Source organism: Argopecten irradians, chromosome 2 (assembly GCF_041381155.1).
Source record: "Argopecten irradians isolate NY chromosome 2, Ai_NY, whole genome shotgun sequence".
NCBI lineage: Eukaryota > Metazoa > Mollusca > Bivalvia > Pectinida > Pectinidae > Argopecten > Argopecten irradians.
The window spans coordinates 50,261,268-50,282,626 of record NC_091135.1 but is presented as its reverse complement, the minus strand read 5'-3'; the positions used below and the strand labels follow the sequence as shown (position 1 = coordinate 50,282,626).

Below are 21,359 nucleotides of genomic sequence, written 5' to 3'. Positions count from 1 at the left end.
CACATGTGGATCATTAGAGGCGAATTTGTGGAAGCGCAGCTTCCATCAGAGTAGCTTGGGTGCGTAGGAGAACATCAAGTGCTTCCTGTCCTGTAGTAAACGAGACCAAACCGTCGTCCACGTAGAAATTGTTGTCTACAAACTCCTTCACATCATGGTAGCATGAGTCACCTACACACTTACGGAGGCAGTATGTCGCGACTGCCGGAGATGGCGAATTGCCAAACAGATGAACGCACATCCGGTAGTCAACTAGCTGTTTTTCGGGTTCATTGTCCTCGAACCAAACGAAACGTACAAAGTTCCTATGGTCTTTTCTGATTCTGAACGAGTGAAACATCTGTTCGACATCACCAGCTACCGCAACACGTTCTTTACGGAACCGAAGTAAAATACCTAGTAGACTATTAGTCAGGTTGGGCCCTGGTAGGAGAACAGAGTTCAGCGACTTCCCTGCGAAAGAGGCGGAAGCATCAAATACCATACGAATCTGGGTCGGCTTGCGGGGATGGTATACCCCAAAGATCGGTAAGAACCAACATTCCTCACCTTCTTCTAGAGGTGGGGCCTTTTCAGCATGTCCGTTTTTGAGAACGCGTTCCATGAACTTTATGGCGTCATCTTTCTTAGTCGGATTTTTCTTGAAGCTTGATGCGAGGGAATTCATCCTTTTCAGAGCTTGTCCACAATTGTTAGGTAATTTGGGTCTGTCTTTCTTGAAAGGCAGTGGTGCTGTCCAATAACCATCCTCTTTGAAACATTCTCTGTCCATAATATCCAGAAACTCACGATCTTCAACGGACAATCCAAGTTCATTGTCGTCGCGAGTAAGTTGGAAGATAGGATCCTGCTATTGAGACTGTCCTGATCTTTATCAGTTTCCGTTATCTTGCGATGTGTCAGACATGGAGGGTAGGTAGTACCTTGACCTGACGGAAAGATGTGTGTCTTATTTGTAACTATCACTGAAGGTTGATGGACCTTGCCTAAATAGCACTCACCGATGATGGCCCAGCCAAGCGGAAGCTTCTGAGCGAACGGGGATCCACGAGGACCAGTCTTCTGCGACAGAACGCGATGGGCATCTGCATGATCGCGACCGATCAAGAGCAAAATGTCGGCCGAATCATCGATGTCCGGAATTTCGGCTGCAAGTTCGGATAGATGAGGGTAAGCTTGGGCTACCCTGGGAGAGGGAATTTCTGATCGATTATCAGGAATATCACCACACTCTATAACTCTCGTGAGATGTATGTTGGTAGCGTTGTCAACGCTGCTATTGATTATAGGTTCGACTATAAAATCCCGGCCACATCTGCCTGTGTTCACCGAGACACCGTTACATGTTGACAAGTTATAGGAAATTGTCGTAGTACTTGTATCAAACATATCAAAGAACTCTGGTTTGGCCAAAGTTTGGCTACTCTGGTCATCCAGAATAGCATATAGTCGTCTTGCTTTCTCTTTATGTCCATCAGGGTAAACATTGACTAGAAGAGTTTTAGCACACGATTTACCAGAAAATTCAGGTCCACAGACTTTCGTACACATGTTGTTAACAGTTTTAACCTTAGTATCGTCAACTGGTTTCTCCCCGCCGTCCTTCTTCCCGCAATCTCTTTTTATGTGAAGGGCGGTTAAATGGGATCCCCCACAAGTTTCACACTTTAGCTTTGCTTTACAGTTTTTAACTAGATGGGTTGACTCAAGGCAGCGGTAACACAGACCGTTCTCCTTTATCAAGCATTTACGTTCTTCTATAGGAAGCGAACAAAACTTTCTACAACGTTTGATTACATGGAAGTCATTTGGGTGTAGGGGACACTTTTTGCTAACTTGGCCGTTAGGAACATTTTCCCGCGTAACACCTTCACACTCGGTCTTCTTCGAATGAACGGACACAGGTTTAACTACTTCTGACTTCTTTGAAGCTATGTCGCGGTATTGAAAGCCTGGGTCGTTGCGGGTACGACTGAGGTCTTGTACAAACTGAACTAAGACGGTAAACGGTGGATATGGCACTCCGTATTTTCCTTTGTAGTCGGAAGCTCTTGTCGTCCACTTTTCGCGCCAAGGGTGAGGTAACTTAGAGATGATGGGTATGATCCCTACAGGCGAGTCATAATACGAGAACATAGTGCCATATTGCGGATTTCTTTTGATCCCGTCAATCTGGGTAAGAATATCGGCTAAGTCGAAAAGTTTTTTAGTATCTTTGACTGTCAGCGACGGAAACTTTTCCAATTTACTCTTTAGGGAACTGTCTACGAGCTCCGCAGCTCCGTATCTATCGTTCAGTCGATTCCAAATCATTTGAACCCCTTCAGACGGGTTTTCCACATTAGCTTGACGTATATTGCTCGCGAACTTAGATGATTCGGGTCTAAGCCACCGGACAAGAAGTTGTAGCTCTTCGAATGAAGAAACCGATAGATCACGCACAATGGATTCAAAGTTTATTTTCCATGCATTATATGCTTCTGGTTCATCGGTAAAATTGGTAAATCTTGAAATCATCAACTCTTTCTTCATGAGGTAGTTTGAGAATACATTTAAATTGTCTATCGGATTAACTGGATTACTGACGGTTGACGTTATAGGCACCGTGGTTGTGAGCGGAATGTGATTCGAACTACTGACCGTGGTAGTAGGCGTAATGGTGAATAACCCTGTTGGCGCCGTCGTAACAGTATGCGTAGGATTAGGTAACGCGTACCTTGAAGTGTTCATTTTTTGTTGAAATGTCGTTGCGTTGGGGTTATATAAGAATCCGGTTTGCGATGTGACCATAGTATTCAACGGAAATCCGGTTTGCGCCGTGACCGTAGGTTGACTAATGGGAGGAAGCTCATCTAAATAACTCTGTACCTTTTGAGGTCCAGTCATGGTTTCAACCCTTGGTGAAATATAGTGACTACTGTTATCTGAATCATCAGCGTCTTCAGCCTCAACTTCAGCACGCGCGACAACTTCGCTTTGCTTTAAAATTTCCATTTCACCCTGGAGCTTCAGTTGTTCTTGTTTTATTTCAACTTCCCTTTTTAGAAAATCTAATCGTGTTCTCGCGAGGGTTGCCTCCCTTTTATGAATCGTTACCTTTGATGAACTGGAGCTTCTTGAGGCAGTCTCCGTCTTGTCTAACAATGCGTCCTCTATTCGTTTAGCGAGTCTGGCTATTATCTTTACCTTTCGTTCCATTTGTTCTTCGTGTGTTTTAAGTTCATCTACACTTTCCTCTGACCTATTTCTGTTAAGAAATTTCCGACACTGCGTTAGACTTATCCAGAAATTCTTTTCTCACCTTTTGTACATCAGTTTTCATTTGTCGTAATGTTCTGACTTCTAGTTCGGATTCCAATATTTTCTATCACTAACCATTTTTGGTCAGCTTTATAACATAATTCATTTAAATTCAGTCGAAATAGTTCTTTACCTTGTTCGGTTAACCTACGCACTCGCGAAGTCTCAGAATCGCTAATTCCATCATTCGAACCTGATTCCTCAGGTAACGCGGCCTGATTTATAGAATCGGACGGATCGGTCACAATTTCAGGCTTACCGTGAGACATTTTCGAATGTTTTGTTTATGTACACACTGTATAGGCAACAAATTTACACTAATTCTATAGTAACTAAGCATTAAATATACAACATAATAAATTCACATAGTAATCAAAGTTCAACATTCAATGATAATAATGTCAATAAAAATTAAATACCTCAATGTCTGTAAAACCACTAATCGATAAATGATTATCAATTACAGCGTCACATGAAATACCAAATTCTGATTTCAATTCAAATATGAATTTGAACCTTTGTGCTACTTTTAACTATGTTCTTTGTGTGACTGATCATTAATGAAGTAGCCTTTCTATGCAGATATATATATGTACAATTAAACACACAATGAAAGGATATAAAATGTTTCTCAAATTCAACTGTAAGATTTGTATCAATCGAATGATTAAATGACACAACAAATCAATTTCTTATAAAATATGCTCAACACATGAAACCTTTGCCTACTAGGCAATAGTGAAAATGTTTGTTCTGATTTGTGTTAAATGTTCAATTTCTAAATTCTAAATTTAAACTTGTTCAGAAATCAAAGTCTTCTTAATTAAAATAGAAATGATTCACTAATTGGGTAGCTGATAATTGTCTTTAAAATGTTAATCAGCTTTACTAAATGAAATGTCAACACAGCTTTACTAAATGAAATGTCAACAATTGGATACTTGGATTAGGCCTATTCACAAAGTTCAGTCTCTTGAACTGTATTCAAAGTTCACATCTGGGGAGGGGGTGTTTACCATATGATGTCACCACTACGGTAACATAGTCTTCAAACTCGTTCAAGTTGCAAAGAGCCGACATGAAGTCCTTGACATCTATTGTGGGCTGGCTAGGTCGATCGTACATCGGATGCTGGATACGGGTTGTTTACCTGCGGTCGCAGCATGGGTTCTCACTGGGGACAGTCTGGAAACAATCATTTACTGTGTCGCTTCTACCAAAACAAACTCCAAATTTGCTGTAATCTTTTATTAGTAGATAGCTGTAAATGCTGAAAGTACAGGAAGAAAAAACAGATTTTCTTACAATTGTTAACAAAGAGGTCATAAGTGTAGGTATGATATTGAATGCTCACATTATGACAATACAAAGGTAGGAATCACTTACAGGTCCTAAACAAATTACAATTGATACAAAACAAAGGGAGGAATCACTTAAATGTCCTAAACAAACTACTATTGATTTTACTTACATTGTTGTGGCACGTCCCGTATTTGTGCAACAAAGGCATCTTAGATGCAGTTTACGACGTGTGTTAACTGTAACAACAACACGTGAACTTTCTTCAGCGTTCTTCATCTTTTTGCACACGGCGCGCAGCGGCGTGAGTAAAATCCGGACCCGGGCATCTGAAGTTCCGGGACCCCCAGCCACGCCGTTCAGCGGCGTCACACCGCATGACATTGCCCCTACGAATCCAGTGCGCCACACCATAATAGAATGTTTTAAATGTTTAACATCGGCCTAAATAAAGCATCTGGGCAATGGGCTAATAGGTTCTTTCCGTACCTCAAGTGTAGGACAGATAAATCTGTACCCGAGGATGAGATTCAAGACTTACCCCATGCTTAGACTGTCGTGAATCTCCTAGATATTTTCTTGCCCATGGGAATGTAACTAAAAGTATAAAAAAAAACTATTAAAAAAATTGAAGACAAATATTTACTAATTAGATAAACATTGTTGAGCGTTTTTAATTTTTACTTTGTCAACAACTTTGTTTAACTCGTTGCACTGTCACAAACTAGAATCTAGATCATTTTGAAATATTTGATTTTGTTTGTTTGATTAATTAACGTCCTATTAACAACCAGGGTCATGTAAGAACGGCCTCCCATCTATGCAGTATTTTGTGTGTATGTAGCGTGCGATTCGTGGTTTGGGAGACTATGGTATGTTCGTGTTGTGTTTCTTGTATAGTGGAACTCTTGCCCTTTTTATCACTGAAACATGCCGCCGAAGACATCAAGTAGCACTTCTCATTCGGTCACATTATACTGACGACGGACGAACCAGTCGTCCCATTCCCTTTATGCTGAGCGCTAAGCAGGATTGTTTGTTTGTTTGTTTTATTATTTTAACGTCCTATTAGCAGCCAGGTTCATGTAAGGACGGCCTCCCATGTATTCAGTGTGTAGCGTGTGTGAAGTGCAAGGTGCGTGTTTCGGGATACTGAGGTATATTTGTGTTGTGTCTTCTTGTGTCTCACATTATACTGACAACGGGTGAACCAGTCGTCCCACTCCCTGTTTGCTGAGCGCTAAGCAGGAGCGGAAACTATCACTATTATAGACTTTAATGTGTCTCGGTCAGGGGACAGAACCCAGAGCCTACTTCACAGGGGCGAACGCTCAACTCAAGACCAAAAGTGAGGTGGTGCCAAGGGAGGCATTAGGAAACATAAAGTCAGTTTGGAAGAAGAGAAAAGATAATATCCTAAATTTAGTCGCCTTTACGATCATGCAGGTACAATTCTAACGCCCTACCTGCTAAGACCGGTCTGCCAAGCAGGAAAAGAAACTATCATTTTTATAGAATATTGTGTGTCTTGGTCAGGAGACAAAACCCAGAGCCTTCATCATATTGGCAAAATCTCAACCAATGAACAAAAGTGAAGTCGTGTCAAGGGAGACGTTAGGAAGAAGAAACAAAAGTAGGAAGAAAGAAAAGAGAAGATCCTAAATTAAGTTGCCTTTTACAATCCTGCAATCGGGGTAGCAAGCACAATGCTTACGCCCTACATGCCGGGTTGTGAAATATTTAAAGTAATTAATATACAATTATGGCCCTCTGTGTCGGGATACATCTCTAGAGAATTGTCTCCCAGCCGGAGAGAAAATAACTCTTTCTAGGGAGACAATTCTAGATGTATCCCGACACAAAGGGACATACTTATTTTATAAAACAAAAAAAAACCCAAATAAACCGCTTGTTTATGGATTTATTCAACATCAACGTGTGTAAAAGTTACAAAAACACATAAAAATGTTCTCCTGTGTTGATACATTAGTTGTTCTCATTGACGTTGAAATTAACTACACAACTTGCAACACTAGCAGCTTCAGGGTTTTTTCTGTTTTCTTTAGATTGTTAACTAAAACTAACATCAACAAGTTCACCATTCAATAGACTGCGGACGTTACGTTAGATTAGGATTTCAGTGATGGTTCAGATTAATGACCTGAGACAGACGTAATGTCCCTTGCATGAAACGTATTAAAATAAAATAAAAACTATAATGGATGTAGCCCTGATAGAGTGATTATTATATTCCCATGAGAGTTTTGGTTGTTTTGAAATGATTAACATCATTTTGGACAAACTGTTCTTTCCAATAGAAACGTTGCAGTACCATACTTGATTTTTGTCCAATTCATCTGTCTTTTGGTACACATATTCTTTCTTTCTGAATCCATGCCAACCCCGAAGGTAGGTTTTGTTCGTTCCTCCCAGATTTTCCCTTTCACGTCTACAGAGGAAAACCATCAAACTTTTTGCTGCAGGCCAGAAGGCGTGTTTGGACTGTGGTCAATGCTAGTGTACAGCGTTTCCAATTCAGTTTCGTCTCTGGATTGTGTGTGGTCAATTTTCCATAGCCCTTTCCTCTTCAAATCCACACTCACGGCCTGCAATATTTCATTGGCTTTGCGAAATTCAGCGTCTTTGATTATATCAATGTCAAGTTCTGCTTTAAAATACCTTGAGAGCCCTAATCGTATAGCTTTTAATGCCGAAACTTTGTATTGCGATGAGTCTTTTTTTCTTTCATCCATGTAGAAACTCGCCAATAATGCTGCTAAGACTGTCGGATTGGAGTCATTTAGATTGATATCTCGCCCCAACTCCATGGTTTATGCCGTTAGTAATACATGGCACATTTCGTAGACTTTTTAAATTTTAGTGTTTCCAGCATCATTTTCAGAAAGAATTTTCACAACATCGTCGTCTGTTGACTTCCCAAACCGAGCTATTTTGGTTGGAATTTGCAGACGATCTTCCATTTCCGGTCACGCGCGCCGGGTTCACGAGGGGTTATTTCCTCGGGGTTATTTCCCTGGGGTTATTTCCCTGGTGTTAATTTCCTCGCCTACCAATTTCGGGGAGATATCCAAGTTATCCAATGTCACGTGATCAAGTGTAATCCAATCAGAACGTTCTAAATGAAAGTGAGGTATAATAACATATATCGTATAACCATTCATCAACAAAATATGTGACGACAGGTTGACTTCTGACTGCAATGATCATTAGGTCAACGTTCAACAAGCGTGTGAAACACGAGTTTGAGGTCAATGCTGATATAAAATGTCAAATAGGACATGACGTTTTAAAACTTCTGGGTTAACACGCGAATATGTTCTAAGCGTACTGTCTAATACTACCTTCACCTCTGTGGGAAGAAATTTATGTCTCTATCTAGTTCGTTGAATTTCTGTTCGATGTGTGTAAATATTCAGTAAAGTTGAAGTTGACGTTTAAGTTTTCTTTTGCAATTTATATATTCCATGTCATAAAATATACTTCTTACTTGGCATGTTCTCTACGTATTTCCAACATATAAACGCATGAAACTGATCCCAAGTGTTATTTGTATTTAGTTTTCTTCAAGATTCCTGAAGAGAAGTCTCAAGTCGCATATGCTTATCAACTACGTCCGTCGTGGTGCATCGATTATAGAATATATATGTAAACAATTTGCATTTCGACTTCTTCACCAAAACCAACATTCTTGCAGAAACTATCATCGCTAAAGATAAATTAAAATGGTAAGTTGCACAACCCATATTCCAGGGCAGAACGGGGTCAACTTGCCAGATAGCTTCTTGACCCCAGAATATGTTAATTAAAATTTAAAAAAAATGTGTTTAGAGGGATCTTTGTGTCCTCAAAATTGAAAAAAAAGATAACTAACTTAATTCCATGGCCCTGCAGGTAGGGCGTTAGAATTGTACCTGCTGCCCCTATTGCATGATCGTAAAAGGCGATTCAATTTAGGATCTTATCTTTTCTATTCTTCCTACCTGACTTTATCTTTCCTAATGCCTTCCTTGGCACAGCCTCACTTTTGGCCTCGAGTTGAGCGTTCGCCCCTGTGAGGAAGGCTCTGGGTTCTGTCCCATGGCCGAGACAGACCAAAGTCTTTAAAAGTGGTAGTTTCTGCTCCTCCTTGGCGCTCAGCATACAGGAAGTGGGACGACTGGTTCGCCCGTTGTCAGTATAATGTGACCGGGTGGGTGTGTTACTTGGTGTCTTCGGCGGCATGCTTCAGTGATATAGCACTATAAAAAGGGCAACAGTTCCACTATACAAGAATACACAACACGAACATACCACAGTCTCCCAAAACACGCACCTCGCACTTCACACACGCTACACACTGCATACATGGGAGGCCGTCCTTACATGACCCTGGCTGTTAATAGGACGTTAAAATAAGCAAACAAACAAACAAAACTTAATTCCAAGACTCTTTTTCCCATTTAAAAAGCGTTAATTTGTGTGGGACATATTTTGTGCATTATTTATTTTACAAATGCACATCCTGTACAATATTTCCATGACGAAATCATTCTTTTCATCAGAAGCTAAAGTCAATCTGATTTTTAATAATACAATACTATGCACATAGGGTTCTTGCTAACATGATACGGGGATAAGAACCAATCAACACTCAGTGAACCGTTTAGGCCGTTAATCACTACTCAACTGCAAGTTGTAGGCCACAAACACACGATGTGTTAAATGTAAACATTTTGGTTTGATGAGTGTAACGTCCTATTTACAACCCTGGTCATTTAAGGACGTATCAGGTAACGATAGCAGAGGAAAGTCGAAATACCAGTGAAAAAAGTCAGCGGCCAACGCTCAGTACCCATTTTGAGCGATACTAGCTAGTTATACATATATTTATTGATTATTTCCGAGTCATGTCGTCTAAAGATTGATTTCATAATCATATATATGTAATCAGTAACTTAAGCTATCCCCTAATATAACTCAAACAAATGAATAAAAGAACAATTAGAGAAAATGTACATCAGGTATAATATTAATAAAAATCCGTATGAAGCATTGTTAGAAAGTAAACAGATCGTTTTCATTTCCATAACAACACATTCGATTGGTTTATATTGTTGGCTCTGTTATACAAATAAAGTTACACGGTTTTAGATCAAAATTGATTTATTTACGTAAAATGATAAATATAATGTTAAAGGAGCGGGTCGGTGTGGCTTGTAAATAGTGTTAAATACGGTCTCTGTCACTCAGCTGACGGAGCATGCTGATTTCCACGCCGGAGACCCGGGTTCGATTCCTGGTCGGTGCACTCGACAGGAATGTGTATTTTCCTTGTTCTTCTACATTGGCGCCCAACGAAATAACCTATGGAAGGTGGTTAAAGAGTTTCGGTTGAGATTAAGGAAATCTCAAGAAAAACAGGGGGAGTAGTGTAAAAGGAGCGGGTCGGTGTGGCTTGTAAATAGTGTTAAATACGGTCTCTGTCACTCAGCTGACGGAGCATGCATCTTTGGCTCAGTCGGTAGAGCCGTAGATTTCCATGCCGGAGACCCGGGTTCGATTCCTGGTCGGGGCACTCGACAGGAATGTGTATTTTCCCGGTTCTTTTACAATAATAACAACAATGTCTCCGAGCATTATTTTCCCATCTTTACTACATATATATTCCGTCGACACATGCATACGTGATCGAGGTTACACATGTTATCATAACCAGAAGTAAGTGATAGTTGTTCATGCACACTTGACAAAGTAAATACAGTAAATGTTAGTAGGGTAGTTGTCGAAATTTTAAACTTGAGATAGTTTTATGATTATTTTGACGCACACATAGAAGTAGTGTAGTTGTAGATAGTGTACATTTAGATGTCTATACCTACACTTCTTCTATGTGTGCCGACACGGAACGAACAGTACTGTATTATCGGCTGATGACATAGCCTAGTTTATCACCTACACCACATTTACCCAGGACCGGCGTGAATACACCACCGGAGGCGTACACATTACATAGGTGAGAACATATAAATTCATGTGTGCATGTGTTATATTTTGCAGAACATTTAAGAGTTTAAATGCCAATGGGTTTAGTCATTAAATCACGTACGTTATGATTTGTGAATATTTCTACAGACGATGAAAATATGATTTTATTCTTTGATACTTTTACAGCTAGCCAAGGTCTACAAATTATTAATAAAATTAGAAGCTACTTAACAGTGGGTTCATTAAGTGAATACAGTTTTAGTTGGTAAGCCGACTCGGGTAGTGATATAGTACACATATACACGGAGTTTAAATGTCACAATAGCAAACGGAGTTCGGCATTTGGAACAATGATTAAGTTGAAGGCACATAGTCAATAGCAATGTATTCAGAGACCCGGCGTCACAGCACAGTTGTGAATTCAGTAACCTATACTGGTACTCCGGTCAGATAATGGGGTCACAGGAATTGACTGTTTCTTTCATACCTACAGGTGTAATACTGACTGATCTAGGGCAACAAACTCTTGTCGCCTGAGGCTGTATTGCATGACAACCCATGCAATAAATCCTCGTGACGTCACGGCGTCAACAAAATCTCTTTTTCCTCGACAAAATTTTAACATTTTTTCACAAATATGACCGGTTTTACTATAAAAGATGCAAACAACGGAATTTGTGTTGAAAATAAGTGACTTCCAGTCTTCGAATTTATTTCAAAATGGCGGGATATTATAGTTGTAAAATTGCAATAAAACGTCGAGGTATGAAAGAAAAATACTCTTTCATAAGTGGATATGAAGGATAGGAATATTCTACCCTCGGGATCACAAAATGTTGCCAAACCCTCGGCAAGCCTTGGGTTTTACTTCATTTTGTGACCCTCGGGTAGAATATCCCTATCCTTCATATCCACATATGAAAGAGTCTTATACTCTATACTCTGTGACCTTTTTGTACGCGAACCTTACACTAAAGCCTTATGAAAATGCGTGATGCATAAAAAACGGTGTGGTTTTATACTGAAGCCAATTAATATATGTGTGATATTTACTTGTTACATATGTAGTTGTTAGGGCCATTTTATACTGTTTTGTATACATCACGCATGCATATGTGCAGTGAAAAGGTAAAATGTTTACTTTAAGGCGCGGAATTTTACTAATGGCTGCGGATTATATCAAAGTATATTAAACGATATTAGTTTGATATGTTCAATGTACACATCACAATTTTGACATGTCTTCCTCTGGAAATAAATCACTGTCACCGGAAATGTTAAACTGGTCGATATTTCGCTCAAGCAATTATTTCATTTGTATATGAAGATTAAAATATGTTAGGTAAAGACACGTATGCATTCAATTTGTATTTCAGATATCACGGAGAAACATGGCGGAAGGTAAACCAAAACCCAAGTATACTCCAGGTAAGACGCATAACTATGGTGTTAATTGAGCGACTTTTGATTCAGATATCATTTACATCTTTACATACTAGTAGTTTGGTCACAATCCTCCATGGAATGAGTAACAGACCAGTAGTTTGGTCACAATCCTCTATGGAATGAGTAACATACCAGTAGTTTGGTCACAATCCTCTATGGAATAAGTAACATACTAGTAGTTTGGTCACAATCCTCCATGGAATGAGTAACATACTAGTAGTTTGGTCACAATCCTCCATGGAATGAATAACATACTAGTAGTTTGGTCATAATCCTCCATGGAATGAGTTACATACTAGTAGTTTGGTCACAATCCTCCATGGAATGAGTAACATACAAGTAGTTTGGTCACAATCCTCCATGGAATAAGTAACATACTAGTAGTTTGGTCACAGTCCTCCATGGAATGAGTAACATACTAGTAGTTTGGTCACAATCCTCCATGGAATGAGTAACATACTAGTAGTTTGGTCACAATCCTCCATGGAATGAGTAACATACTAGTAGTTTGGTCACAATCCTCCATGGAATGAGTAACATACAAGTGGTTTGGTCACAATCCTCCATGGAATGAGTAACATACTAGTAGTTTGGTCACAACCTCCATGGAATGAGTAACATACTAGTAGTTTGGTCACAATCCTCCATGGAATGAGTAACATACTAGTAGTTTGGTCAAAAGAGAATGGGGATCTTGTTTTGTATAAACTATGAAAATAGTTTAGTATTTATCAAACTCTTATGCGTTTAATTTGAAACCAAACTAATGTACATAAGCAACTCCAAAGTATCAGTGTAAATGATCAAACGCGGGTGAAATGACGAAGCACCTTTTGGTGATGATATTGCGTGTTGTTGTCTAAGTTGGATAGAGAATATATCGGCGATAACTCTGTAATACCTTTGCTTATAGATGTTTTGCGATGTAGTAGCATTACTTCGGAATTATTTTTCAAGTTATTACCTGTTACCTGTCGTCGAGGTCTATTATCATAGGCGGTCGTCGCCTCTCTGACCCATCACAGTGTTTCTTACTTCCGGTTCCGGTTGGTCTGAATAGGAGATTTCAGAAAAGATGGCGTGACGTCACAGAAAATTTACATCCGGGTCCTCAAAGGTACAAACACTGTATGTCGACTAATGAAAACAATAACAGATACGTACAGCCCTGCTACACAATCGATACTGTGGCAAAAGTATACACTTTCATACTTGCAAATTCTGATTTTAAAATGGTTTCTTATTGTTTAAGAGGCTACAGACATTTATATTTTGATATTTACAATTGTTTATTGCTAAATATATTTCTGTAGATTTAGTGTTGAAGCCAGCTTGCGAAGCGGTGCCGGGTCGTCACATCACACGTACCCGTTTTTTGTTCACACGTAGAAATCCATGTTGTGAAAAAGTTATGAATAGATAATTGATTTTATTGTGTCATGTTTCTGTTGTACATGAAAAAGCTGCTCACAACACTATATAACATAACGAAAGGTGGACCATATCTGGCCAGACCACGGCCGCTCGTGCATGGCTTCGTCGCTGGTAGATCACCGCAGGCCACAGCATTGTTTGGAAAATAAATCACATTAATAATTACCAACACTTTTATCTCAATAAGGACTTGTTTAAGATATATATTTTGTTATTTAATATGTACATGTTGTTTTAATGGAATGCTCTTGTATCGTAACAAAATGACGAATAGTAATTAAACTACTGTGTTACACGTACACGTATGGCTGCCGATCTCGAAAAATAAAATGGTGAAATCGTTCAGTTTTAATGCTGCAGATTTCATTTTTTATATTTCATTTTCAGCCGCTTTTATCCCATAGACTGCTATGTTAAGTCTCAAATTGAAGTGGTATTACTTTTAGAAAATTTGAATACATATTAGTTAGACTTCATTTAAATTGATATAAATTAATGATCGTAGTACTGTAAATGCCGACCAGGATACATTGCGTACGGCTTCGAGAATCATAAATACTCTAGTTTTGTTTGAAAATGTGATAAAATGAACCTACAAACTGACTCATTTGTATGTTATAAACTAATTCCCAAAACTGATGACAAAAAAAAATAACCAGAATACGTATTTTTTGACACTGAAAATGGACGAAATTCGGGTTCTCGGCTGTACTGTAATGGCTGCCGTGGGCTTGGGGTAATCTACGAAAGCAAATGTTTAATTTTGCACTAATCATACATTGTAAGGTGTTTTATCAAGTAACACTTCGAAAACAGAAATAACTTATAATAATATTTTGGGGGACTTTGAATTTAATTTGTAATTTCAAGTTGATATTTGCAATATGTCTGTCAATGTTATACGTAATGGCGACCGTGTTTTCTCGTAGCGGTCGAAAATGGAGTATAAACAGAGTAAAATATATGAATACCATATGTTTAAATTTGTATATTATTGTAAAATATTTTTATTTACACTTTTTGAAATTAAAATAACGCAATAGTTCTCGGTTTGCCGTACTATTTATTACAATAAAATGTAAACAAACATCGCAAGCGGCTGTGTTCCCACCATGTTAATGTGTACAGATATACGGAGTTGTACCTTTGAGCGCCCGGATGTACCTTTGTGTGACGTCATCGCCATCTTTTCTGAAATCTCCTATAGCAATCTGGACAGAACCTGATTTTTTGTTTCTTCCATAGTTCATTTACAGATGATTTGAACTGGTTCAAGGTAGGAGATGGCACTACTTCTTCAGATAAGTTGTTCCATATGTTTACCGTTCTTTGCAAGAATGAGAATTTCCTGACATTTAATTTACAGTGATTTTTAACAGCTTTTTAACAGTTATTTAAAGTTTTTTTACCACACACACATATATATATATACTAGTTGGTATGGTGTATACCCATTGTCCTAAAGCAATAGTTGTTGCGGGTAAAAGAGACCGACATATGATCGGGTAATCAACTAAATACTGTCCTATAGTTATTCTCGGCGTTTCTCAGGATTGTTCGACTTTATAACCCGCCATGTTTTATAATAGGTGAACTGAAGGACGAGGATATCATTAGGATTCCAGACCAGAACGGAAAAATAAAGGAAATCATCAAAGTGGAGGGAATAACGATCCCCTGTGAAGTTATCCGAAGTGGACATATCCCAGATATAAGGCTTAACCTGCCAAAGATTAGGAAAATGACGTGTCGGGAGGACGACATTTTTCTGTGTGCTTTCCCAAGATCAGGTTTGTGTGTTTTTATATCCGTTTGAACATATGTATAATATATACCGTTTTGGATACACAACAAAAGATGCACAATGTAACGAAACATGCTAACTTTAAACCACATGTTCCCGTAAGGTTTACGTACATGTGAAAATGAATATTTCAAAAGTAAAAAAACAACAATAAATGATAATCATCGCGCTCTTGTCAAATACAAAATAAATGCATCTATAACCGACGGAGAGCGGTTTGACGTATTATTGAATTGAACGTGATATCAATCATATAGACTACTTACCTAGTAACAAAAGGTTTCACTGGGAATTGGTTTTCAAGACTACGATAGCCTTACAGGAGATTATCCACGCGCACATGGTAGTGTCGGAGGGTTTGGTTTATTGGTTATAATTACGTCATATTAACAGCCAGAGTCATTTCACGACGGCCTCCATTCCATACATCATTTTGTGTCTCTTTGCAATAAGACAATTTAGTACATGCAATAGGGGCATTAGGTACAATCTAACGCCCTACATACAGGGCCAAAGTTTAATACATGCAATTATTGTGATACATAATCATTTTGTTTAGATCCTACCAATTAATCCATTACAAGCTTTTGTTTTAAGTCAATAATATTTTTTGTTCTTGACATTGTCTCCATCACAGTTTGCGATCTCTATCTCCTTTTTCGTTTGTTTCGTAAGGTACTCATTGGACATGGGAAATCATTAACATGCTCACAACAGGAAAACTGGAATACCTAAGTCAACCGAAGGAATCCGCTATGATGGAGTTCCATTATCCTGAAGAATTTGACAATATTCCGTCAAGGCGGATACTAAATACACACCTTCCTGTGAGATTATTGCCTACAGATGTCAAAGAGAAAAACCTTAAAGTAATTCTTGTACAACGTAACCCTAAGGATGTCTTGGTGTCAGCGTTTCATTTCTTGCAAAAAGCGAAATTAATGCCATTCGAGGGAACTTTTGATGAATTTTTCAAGATGTTCATGAAAGGAGGTATCATTATCATTTTAATCATTATGAATGGCGGAATGTTTGGACTTTGATTGACGAAATTAATATGGGATTACTGCGAAATATCCAACTGTTGGTACACGTAGTGGATGTTTGTTATTCCGGGATGTGACTAATGACGCATGCCAACAACCCCTTTTAATAGACCTTTATATTTACAACAATGCAATATTCATTAAAATTGTATTTAAAAAAATGTTCACTCATCGCAAAAAGCTATAAATGTTTATTTTGTCCAATTGTTAAATCATGATTCTACAATTGTAAATAGTATACGGAATTGATACATCCAAGTTCATCTGTATAGCATTTGCTTTATATTTTCATGCATGAGTGAGAATTCCTCTTCATTTTTACAGGTTTAAGACAATCCTGGTTTGATTATACCCTTGAGTCGGAAAAAGCCGTAAATGAGAAGGAATTAGATATGCATGTGATCAACTACGAGGAACTCAAAAAGGTATTGAAAGTAATCAATTAAAAATTATAAAGACTTAGAGAGTTCATAATACCTACCATTCGTTTCCCATGGTCGCCGCATTAAATGTCTTAATCGACATCAATCAAAAAAACCTGACTTACGAGACTTATATTAGGAAGTTGTCTTCATATTTGGCGGGATTCATTCAAATCGAGCCAAACATTATCATTTAAATGGTATTATAGTATAACTAATGTTATTACCAATATATTTCACACATTTAAATTGACAAGACATGTTCTGATTTAAATAGTGTTGTTAAAACAATTTTGTTGTCATTACTTCCTGACACCAGGCAGTGGTCTGCATATTACGATCACAATTATGGTCGATGGCATATAATACATACCTCTTGTGAGAATTCTGTAATTAAGGAAATTTTTTGTTGTAACTCTTTTTATACAGAATACAGTACCAACTATCAAGAGGCTCTCGGAATTCCTTGGGACTAACTGTGACGACGAATACATAACGAAGGTAGCAGAAATGTGCAGCTTTCAGGGAATGAAGAAAGCCAATGACGAAGTTAAAGATATTGACAAATTTACATTTGAGAAGGACTTAATGAAGAGTCATTACAGAAAAGGTAATGATATCAATGTTACACACGTCTGAGAGGTTGATAGAGTTATCTTATTTGATCTGTAAAATCACAAGTGTGCATATATTTTGTAATATAATATTGGCATATAATCTCATCATAGAACCAACACAATCCGAATATTACTCAAACGACGATATTCTCTAGTATATATGCGTAAATGAAATAACTTGAAAAAGTAATTATATAAACCAATTGCGGTTTTGCGGAAATTAACCGTAGAACTTGGACCGTAGTAGACCGTAGTTGTGAACCGTACTAACCCGTGCTACACCTTAGTAGGCCGTGGAAAATCTTAGGGAAGGTCAGAAATATTGAACATGCTCAAAATCTGACTACGGTATTTCGACCATGAGACATTGGGTATACCTAAGCCACGGTCACACATTTACGGTTCACCTCGCCGAATTAGCTACGGATTCAATCCAGCTACATTCGTGGTATTCTGAGATTGTCCGTAGATTTCCGTATAGTAGCCGTTGTCTTCCTTAGTTACACTTGGGTGTATTTTTGTATCCAAGGAAAATTTTGAACATGTTGGATGCGCATTCACACTACTTGCGGAAGTCAGTGTTCCGGTGTTTGTATTCTTGCGCGGCAACCACTGCGTTTACGCAAGTGTAAACAATTTCGCAGTTAGTAAGGTTATACAGGAAAGAGAAAACGGGAATGTAAATATTACTCTTCACTACGGTATTTTTGAACTACGGTCTACAACGGCGAGAACGAAAGTGTGTCCAGGCCTTAAGATAATGATACATTGTAACACAGAGAGAACATATCTTTGTTTACATATTAAATTATTTTACTTGTTATTATATATAAAGGCTATGAGAGTTATAAATATATGCACTTGCTATTTGGAAATAAGTAGACATATTGCATGCGATATTTGAACGATATACTACTTCCTTTTAAGCCTTTACAGAACATATTTTGAAAATTTACATCTAAACATATTAGTTTTTGTTATCTAACGACAAATATGCGGAAACCATCTGCAATTGCTCTTTAAATCAATTTAGTTTTTTCATTGACAGATTTACTGATGTTATGTGTTTTGTTTTAAGGTGAGATCGGGGACTGGAAGAACATGATGACAGTGGCACAAAGTAAACAGTTTGACGAACTATTCGCCGAAAAGATGAAAGACTCTTCCTTTAAGTTTGACTTTACAAAATAGATAATTGATGATGTAAATATCATCGACAATATCTTTTAAGTGAATCAAGAACTCCAGAACAATACTCATTGTGCATTCAAGATTGCGACAGCAAACGTTAATACCGTTCATTATATACTTATCTATTGTATCGATGTGATCAAGGAAATAAATGTACCTTTAAATATGTATTCAGAAAGGCGGAACTACAAAGATTAATGTTTAAACGAGTGTAATAGCTTATCTATATGTTTCGTGCTCATAGATTTAACATGCCTTTATATATCCTATTCAATCACTGGCTGACGTTCACATTGAGTTGTACGTTACGTTCATATTCGTAATTACACAGAAGGCTTGTTCACAGTGTCTTTTCCACATTCATTTCCATTGCCTTCTTCATTTCAGTACATATACTTAGTTTACAGTATAGTTTATATAATATATCTGAAACATATTATTAGTATTTTTCTTTAAATAAAATCACATCAGAAACCACTTAAGCAAAAATTATTAATTATTTCTTATACGCTTAGTCAACGTACGTTATAGAAACTGAGAAAACATTTTAATCCAATTGAAATGGATTGATATAACTTACATATCGTGGTGAAAAAATGAGAAGACAAACATCAAAATGACAAATTACGTCTACGTTTTATTCTTATGTAATTTGCATTGACTAGAAATGTGTACAGAAGCATTTGCATTAGTTACTGTTTCATCGCCTACATGACTCTACCTATTACCAGACTATGTGTAAAAGCCTGTTCATTACCACACATGTACGTATCATCATAGTGTAAAGAAAACCCGTAACGGTATATACAGTGCCATTACGATATTGGTTTCCGTTCTTCACCCGCTATCGTCATAGTTAACTTACTCACTGTTGTCATGACACCATTTTTATTTCATACTTATACGAAATTGACACTTTAAAATTGTATTTATTAGCCCACCATCATCAGATTGTGGGCTATTCAAATCGCTTTTCTTCCGTTGTCCGTACTTCCGTTCGTCCGTCCGTCCGTTAACAATTCTTGTTATCGCTATTTCTCAGAAAGTACTAAAGGGATCTGTCATTTCATCTAGGGCCCTAGTTGTGCATTTTGCAGTTTGGGACCAATCGGTCAACAAGATGGCCGCCAGGCAACCATCTTGGATTTTGATAATTAAAATTTGTTATCGCTATTTCTCACAAAGTACTGAAGGGATCTGTCTCAAATTTCATATGTAGGTTTCCCTAGTGGCCTAGTTGTGCATATTGCGATTTGGGACCGATCGATCGATAACAAGGAATTTGATAGTTAAAGTTTGTTATCGTTATTTCTCAGAAAATACATAGACGCGAAAACATGGCAAATATGTTCTATATACCTAATAAATAGCCAGTCTGATCTGCATTGATTCCTCTGTCGAAAATTGTCTTTAATCTATTAGCCATAACCACAAATGTTGTTTTATAAATAATGTTCAATCGAGTTATTGGTTTTTAGAAGCAGTTGTTCAAATTTTGATTGAGCTGCTCACAACAAATTAAGATAATTTGTTTTTATTATTAACGAACTTGCCAAAATATTACTTATGTTCTTTAAAAGTACATTGTACCCCATTCTTGTTACTGATCTTACGCAACGCTATGAATCTACAGATTGGTTTGATGTCGGTTATGTTTCAGTCGATTTTACGTTTCAAATTTGTTTTTAAAAGATTACAGATAATTCTTTGCTGACATAATCTTGGCTTCAAACATTTCAAATTATTCCGAGATGACAATTGTGATTACAAGTCCCTTTTTATACTTCTATTCAACTATCGGCTTAAAATGTTGATTCCGCTATGATTTCTCAATATTTCGATATTTTCTACCACAAGGCATAATACTGAAATTATATACATGTATTGTTGAAATTCCTAAAACTTACATGTACATGTACCACTTACAGGTACTTGTAGCCTACATTACAACTGTACGTACATGTAAGGTATTTTCCATTGACACTTACCTGATAAACATGACGACGTCTTCGGTAACAGTGTCCGACGGATACATTTACTAACGTCGCTTCATTACGTCGACGGAGATGGTGTGATCGGCAACTAGCTCCGCCCAATTTTTACGTCGCCTGGCAACTGATTGTGTGATCGGAAATAAGTCCCGCCCACCTCGAATCTGATTGGTTCGACGGAAATATCCGAGTCCGGGTGTGTGCTAGCTTCCAGTGGTGTGTTAGTTCGAAAGACTAACACACGGACTGAGCGAGATTTTGGGGGAAAAGTAGGGAGCTTGCCATTTTAACCAAGTCACTTTTATAGAGTGTAAATAAAGGAGAGGTATATTAACATATATTGTATATGAGTTATTCATTGCACCATACGGTACTTATATTTAATTTCTATTTATAACATTTCCAATAGATTAATTTACAGTATGTTTTCAAATGACTCATCTAATATCATTAAAACAAGATTATAAGATTAAAGATAACACGTCGCTACTTATGTTCCATTGTCGTACACCTGATACGAAAATATTTCAATTCAATTCATTTTATTCCGAATGCAAACAGCACATAGGATTACAATAAACATACATATGACAACATATTAAATATGTGCAAGATGACGGAGAGCAGAGCCAATGTTATACAACACAAAATACAAAAAGTATGTGTTAATATTAATAAGTTTGCCATCAGAAAACAAGAAATAAAATCTAGGTGTGTCATACAATTACAGTTAATTTGCAACTACAGTTTTCAATCCATGGCATCTACCATTTCGGTAAAATGAGTTTCTATTACAAAACAATAGTATTGGAGGTACCTGGAGA

At 37.6% G+C, this 21,359-nt stretch overlaps 1 protein-coding gene across 2 annotated transcripts; it reads left to right on the top strand.

Annotated features, from left to right (window-relative positions):
* Positions 1 to 9,877: 9,877 nt before the first annotated feature.
* Positions 9,878 to 19,021, top strand: LOC138315822 (sulfotransferase 1C2-like). Of its 2 annotated transcripts, XM_069257111.1 has the most exons (8): positions 9,882 to 10,612; positions 11,961 to 12,012; positions 14,710 to 14,740; positions 15,054 to 15,254; positions 15,944 to 16,261; positions 16,639 to 16,739; positions 17,166 to 17,346; positions 18,432 to 19,021. In XM_069257111.1, exons 4-8 carry the CDS (start codon positions 15,206 to 15,208, stop codon positions 18,542 to 18,544), a joined length of 762 nt encoding a protein of 253 aa, XP_069113212.1. In that variant the 5' UTR covers positions 9,882 to 10,612; positions 11,961 to 12,012; positions 14,710 to 14,740; positions 15,054 to 15,205; the 3' UTR covers positions 18,545 to 19,021. The 2 variants fall into 2 exon arrangements, with proteins under 2 accessions (XP_069113211.1, XP_069113212.1); XM_069257110.1 differs by lacking the exon at positions 14,710 to 14,740 and having other exon boundaries at positions 9,878 to 10,612.
* Positions 19,022 to 21,359: the final 2,338 nt, after the last annotated feature.

Excerpts from the sequence above, each read along its gene's own strand:
- LOC138315822 (XM_069257110.1), top strand. The coding sequence starts at position 11,976 with ATGGCGGAAGGTAAACCAAAACCCAAGTATACTCCAG. Across the intron at positions 15,255-15,943 it reads GTGTGCTTTCCCAAGATCAG|GTACTCATTGGACATGGGAA; the intron begins GTTTGTGTGTTT and ends TTGTTTCGTAAG. Across the intron at positions 16,740-17,165 it reads ACTACGAGGAACTCAAAAAG|AATACAGTACCAACTATCAA; the intron begins GTATTGAAAGTA and ends CTTTTTATACAG.